Source organism: Sesamum indicum, linkage group LG2, assembly GCF_000512975.1.
Source record: "Sesamum indicum cultivar Zhongzhi No. 13 linkage group LG2, S_indicum_v1.0, whole genome shotgun sequence".
Lineage (NCBI taxonomy): Eukaryota > Viridiplantae > Streptophyta > Magnoliopsida > Lamiales > Pedaliaceae > Sesamum > Sesamum indicum.
The window spans coordinates 13,525,630-13,532,321 of record NC_026146.1 but is presented as its reverse complement, the minus strand read 5'-3'; the positions used below and the strand labels follow the sequence as shown (position 1 = coordinate 13,532,321).

Here is a 6,692-nt window from a genome sequence, read left to right as displayed (position 1 = left end):
ATCCCTGGGCAAAATTGCCATAGAAGCCAGTGCACCCCAAAATTGCCCATCATAGAGAGAGGAGCAGCCTTAGCCTATCGATCCCATCCCTCCCCATAGCGGTGAACCCAACTGAGAGAGATAGGGAATTAGAGACATTTGTTTTTCTTTTCTTTTCTTTTTTTCTTTTTTGAGTTCAAATGCATTAAGAAGGGTTTATATCTATTTCTATAATAGTTTGTCGTTTTTTTGTCACATTTGAACATATTCATTAATTTGAATGATTAATGTCTTGAATCAGCACTTGAATTTGAATGGTATTAATTATGTAATGAATCAGATAAAATATAATGATATGCAATCTTTTTTATTATGTGCTACCTTATAGTTCTCCAAGACACGAATTTGAAGTTATGATTTCAAATTTAAATTTTTACTATATTTTATTGAATGTTAATAACTTTCAAATTCTTTGATTTAAAATTTAAAACTATCAATCTAAATGAAATCCAAAATCATTTGTAACGCTAAAAAGGATATCGTACCTGCATGTATATATCCAATACACATCTTACATACAAATTTTGATGGTTGTAAAGAAACAAGCGGTCGTATGTCTCCTTCAAGAATCTGAGTTGAGACGTACATTTGTATATGTACGATGGGTATGTAATAATATAAGGACGACACTGAAATATCAGACAAATCAAGCACAATAAGTTACGTTAGGACAGTAGCTCGTGTGACATGAAAATATTTCGAAAAAATAAATTCCAAAATTCACCGTGTTTCTTTCCCACGAAAGCCAAAGCCCCCCATCATTGTCTGTCCCAAGGATATTGGCTGCACGAGAAAAATGAGCAATTGAGTGTGTGTGTGTGTGTGTTTTGGAGAGAGGGGGGAAGAGAGAGAGAGAGAGATTATTGGAAGATAGTGGTAGTTTGGAGGGTGCTTTTCTTTGAGATTTTAAGGTCGGGCGTCACAGTTAGGGATGGACCCCTCTACCCCTCCATTTATACGAATTTTTATATTATTATATATATAGATTGATATTATATTGTACGTTTGTACTTTTTGAATTTTTTATTCCATATATATAAATATACTTAGGATGTAATTTAGAAATATAAATATTTTTATATTTTATTAATTTCAAATGCTATTAAGTTTGTTTTTATGAAGAAAATCAAAAGGCGATACTAATTTTATTTTCTTTCAAAAACTTGATTATAAAAAAGACAATATATTATGAATTATACTGTTTTTTTCTAAAAGAAGTTCATTTATATCATAGGACAAATATGATAGTATCTTTTACATAACGTGTTTATATTTATTATGATTGAGGGCGTGCCAAAAATCAAGATTTGTGAGAGTATGTATAGAGACTAAGATTTATGAGTACATTATTTATTTTTTATTCTTTGGTTCGTCAAAAGCAAATGAAACTGACAAAAGGATAAGATAAAATTATAAACAATTAATAAGTTCGATATTAAGTAAAAAATAATGACTTTAAGTCGAAAATTCAACACGGTAAAATGAATTATTCAGTAAAAAATAAATTATCTTACAATAACTATGATAATTAATGCGTATGAACCCAACTACTAGAAAATTTTGATTATGTTATGTTCATATCGTTCTCGATTTTTTTATTGCATATTTATATTGTTAGCGTATAATTTTAAAATATATTTGTATATATTATTAGTTTCACATATTGTTAATTATTTTTGTGAAGGAAATTAAATGTGTTGCTAATGCTTTTTTATTCTCACTTTCAGAAACTTTGTTAATAGATCATTCAGTACGAATCATACTTTTTTAGGAGAATTTATAAAAAATGATAATTAGATCATTCAGTACGAATCATACTTTTTTATGAAAATATATATCACATGATAATAGGATAATATCTTTTACATAATCTATTTTTATTTAAATTGAATAAGAAAATGTATATATTGTATTTGAAACTTATAGAATAGTATTTCTCAATGCGTAAAAACATGATAGTATTATATTGTTATTTTCAATATGTTCTATAAATAAACCTAGTAAAGAATTTTTGTGGCGAAATTGATCAACTTTTAAAATATAAATTATAAATTATATATATATATATATTATAATTTTTTAAAATATTTTTATCAACTATTATTCTGTATAGATTGTTTATTTTCCCACCCTCAAAATTTTTTATATTTTTTCAAATATTTTTTATTTTTTAAAAACGTTCAGTAAGGATAAAATAGTATTGTTTACTTCACCATTTAAGAACTACATAATTGCTTTCTATTTAAGGGGGATATTTGTAATTTTTTACATAACGAGGGAGTATTTGTAATTATATCAAATTTTAAAAGAAATAATTGTAATTTCCCTAAAATTTATAATTTTTCATACATAATACAGGGTCACACTAATTTAATTTAAATTATATTACAAATATTAACATATTCATATAATTATATATTTTGAATTATTTATTAATTACGTAATAAATATAATTAAACCGACAAATTCGGACCCCGAAGCTCACAACTTAGAATATGAGAGCCCTCCAACATCCAAAAGTGGGACCTTGAATATATTGCCACACATAGCCACCCTTAGCCACCCTACACTAAAACCCACTGTAGGAAATTTTTGTTCGGATCTAACTCGATAAAATTTGAATAAATTATATGCAAAGTACAATATATTCATCATATAATTGGCGTACAATTTAATGAAAGGTAATCAATCACAAAATAAGTATATCACACTTACTTAGTTATTGAATTAGTCTGATCAAATCAGATTCGGACAAGAATTTTCTGCCACCCCACCCCACCTCACCCCCGGAATTAGGTGGTTGGTATTGTTGAACAAGCTTAAGGCCCCACCCTAAGCCCCATGACACCAAAACTTTCCATGCATTTTCACTCCCCACACCACTTTATATAAATCATCATCTCCTCCCAACCTTTTCACGCACACACCAACACCTCCCCTTTTAATTTCAATCCTTTTCACACACAAAAAGAATACATCAACAGAAGTATAGTGACCATACCCTATTCCGACAGGCGAAACAAATAACAGATCAGTTGATTGATTACCATAATGTCAGAGGACATGAGTTTGTCCGTGAACGGACATTCCAAGGTGCCTCCAGGCTTCCGTTTCCACCCCACCGAAGAGGAACTCCTGCAATATTACCTCCGGAAGAAGCTGGCCTGCGAGAAAATCGACCTCGATGTTATCCGGGAGGTGGACCTTAACAAACTCGAACCTTGGGAGATTCAAGGTAATCTAATCAAACAATCCTAGTACTAAGGATGTTTGTTTTAATATGCAAGAAAAAGAACATGAGTAATTAATTACCCTTAATTTGCAGAGAAATGCAAAATAGGGTCCACCCCACAGAATGACTGGTACTTCTTCAGCCACAAAGACAAGAAGTATCCGACGGGGACACGGACAAACCGGGCGACGGCTGCCGGTTTCTGGAAGGCCACCGGACGAGATAAGGTGATTCAGAGCAATTTGAGGAGAATTGGGATGAGAAAGACGCTGGTTTTCTATAGAGGGAGAGCTCCACATGGCCAGAAATCGGACTGGATCATGCATGAGTACAGGCTTGACGACAACACTCATGATCACTCCACTACTAATGTAATTAATCATTTTACCCTCTTTTTCTCCTTTCTCTTTATTGCTATTCAACCATGTTTTTCTATTATAAAGTAGTAATGCATCTCATACTTACATATATACAATACGTGTACGTAAATTGTAATATGCGATGTATGAGATGCAGCACTTTCTTGCAAAAAAAAAAAAGTAAAAATTGTCCCTTAATAAAATATCTGATATCATCATTATATACATGCATGATGTCTTTTATTAAAAAAATAAAATATGATTTGGAATTAAAAATTCAATTTTTTTTTCTTACTTTTTGCGCTAGCTTTTGATATGTATATATATTGAATCGGTATAGTTCTTTTATCTCACTTTTAAATTACAATTTACTTTACAAACAGGACACGTGTTAATCACATGTGATACTAAAATGTGATAAAAAATTCCACGAGCTTGAAACCATCTTTTTTTTTGTGTGTGTGATTCATGTCCGACTTTAATCATGGTTATTTAAAACTGTTAATTTAGACATTCAATTAGCATGAACCAACCAACAATTAATCTCACTCATACCTTAAGTTTCCAAGAATGTTCAAGACATTAGACGTTGTTCTTTTACTTACAAAACATACTATGAATTTTGATTAATTAGGTTTCAAATATTGGACACGAACAATCGGGGCCCGAGGAAGGCTGGGTGGTCTGCCGTGTTTTCAAGAAGAAAAACTACCACAAGGCATTGGAAAGCCCCCTCACTTCATCCACCCCAATCATGTCCGCAAACCTCCCAAGAAACGACGCCGTCCTTGATCAGATACTCATGTACATGGGAAGATCATCATCATCTTCTTGCAAGCAAGAGACCGAATCACATGGGCAGTTTCCTAATCAACCATCGGGCTTCATGCACATTCCCGAACTACTCGACAGTCCAACCATCAATCATCCATCATCATCATCATCAGCACTTGCCAACCAATCAACGGCCAACAACGTTCTGCTGACAGAAATCGGGCCGTATTCATCCGATTGGGCGGCGCTGGACCGCCTGGTCGCGTCTCAGCTCAACGGCCAGTCATCGATGAACGAAGAATTCTCATTTACATTCGACCACGATGATGATCAGATGCAGTTGGTACACATGAATAGTGGTGCAGACAGACACGATCATCATAATCAAGTGGTGATGATGAGCTCCGAGACGACAGATCTTTGGAACTTCGCCCGATCATCATCGTCGTCGTCTTCTGACCCGCTGTGCCACTTGTCCGCTTAATACAACATATATATACTATTACTAGGTTTTGTCACGATGGTACGATTTGCCAGGACACAGAGATACATACATTTACGTGTTGCTTTGCGCTATATAAAACCCTATTTAAGTTCAAATAATAAATAATATCTTCGTACCTTGTCTGGTGCAACATCATTGTCCGTAAAGGTACACACACACACTATAGTTTGATTCCCACGATGATAACTAACAAACACACACATACACATGCAGACGGATCAGAATTTTTGTTCCAAAGTTTTCATTTTATCTTCCACTCCATTCAGTATACATATGCCATGTCACGTGTATAAATTTTTTTCTAAATAAAATATATGATGTCATATTCATACTTGTGTGGAATATAATTTATAATAAAAAATTCAATTTGCATGAACATATATACGTACATATGAATGTGTGTATGTATGTGTGATTTGCTACCAATCATTGCTTCAAGAAAATCACATAAAAGCAGCCTTACCAATAGGACCCAACCCGAAAGGGACTCCCACTCGGTTGGATTTGTGGTCAAGTGGCTTCATCCATTGGAACAATTAATTTGATAATCGACACGATAAATTAAAATTGTAGCATCAATAATTATATATTTTATATTTCAATTCACATATCTATATATATACATCTATATTTTAATTACGAAAATCAATTTATACAAGATCAGAAATGTCACATTTTTTAATTACATGACTAAAATTATATTTTTTTCAATATATAATGTATATGCATAGTAAATCTACGTGCTATGTCATTGTATGACCAACCACTACAAAAAAAAATTAATGTTTCATGACATTATGAATTAACCATAACTTAAAAATCGCAGTAAATAAATATTACTAATCATTGTCAAACAAAACTAATGTAAACAATTTTAACACGATTAAATAATATTTGATATAATTTTTAGCTATGTCCAAAATATTTGTCATGATTTTAGTTATGATTAATGTTTTAACCTCACTTGCAAAAACAACGATCAATGATTGTTGCGGAGCCGTGATTAATTTTTATTCACCATAATTTTTTGGATAAATTGCATAACACCCCCATGTGTTTTCAAAAAGCTAAAAACTCCATTGTTAATTTTATGGGCAAAAGACCCTCCATATTTTATAAAATACAACAAAAAAATCCATCCCCATTAGAAACTATCAGAGAGCGTTACACTAGCCTATTGGGCGAGTGGGCCTCATTTTTTTACCTTTTTTGGAATTACTTAAAATGTGTAATGTCTATTATGCCCATTTCTTTCATAATTAAATATTTTTTAAATTAATATATTTATATTATTATTTTATTTAAATATATATAATTAATTTAAATAATTTATTGAGTCCAAATATATTATAATAAATTATACCTATTTATAAAAATATATAATTTAAAATAAAACACCTAAGAAGTATTGAAATTTTTTACAAATTAAAATTTTTAATTTATAAAACACAATGCAAATTTATATATTAAAATTTATATGCAGTGTAAAAGTTACTTATAATAATTATATTATTAACTCAAATAAATTATTATTAATTTAAATATATTTTATTTATTTTTTAATAATACTGATTAAATACCAAAATATCAAAAATTAATTTCAATTAGTTTAAATTATATTATTTATTACAAATAATATTTAAAATTTCAATAAAATAAATTATTTTTATTTTATTTTTAAAAAATTATTTGTTATTTTTACTTCTTCTCCTCGCTGGCATATAGTGGCCGACAACAAGCCTAGCAACGAAGGTCGCCTTTCTTCTCTGGCCAACCACCATCG

General features: G+C 30.8%; 1 protein-coding gene and 1 long non-coding RNA gene across 2 annotated transcripts; one reads left to right on the top strand and one right to left on the bottom strand.

The window, feature by feature from the left end:
• On the bottom strand, positions 515–3,493 carry LOC110011470. Its single transcript, XR_002286487.1, has 4 exons — positions 3,352–3,493; positions 3,087–3,203; positions 764–822; positions 515–668 (listed from the first exon to the last, which is right to left on the bottom strand). It is a non-coding gene; the product is annotated as an uncharacterized LOC110011470 (long non-coding RNA).
• Positions 2,947–5,121, top strand: LOC105156298 (NAC domain-containing protein 43). The gene is made up of 3 exons (XM_011072394.2): positions 2,947–3,274; positions 3,365–3,642; positions 4,265–5,121. Exons 1-3 carry the CDS (start codon positions 3,091–3,093, stop codon positions 4,886–4,888), a joined length of 1,086 nt encoding a protein of 361 aa, XP_011070696.1. The 5' UTR covers positions 2,947–3,090; the 3' UTR covers positions 4,889–5,121.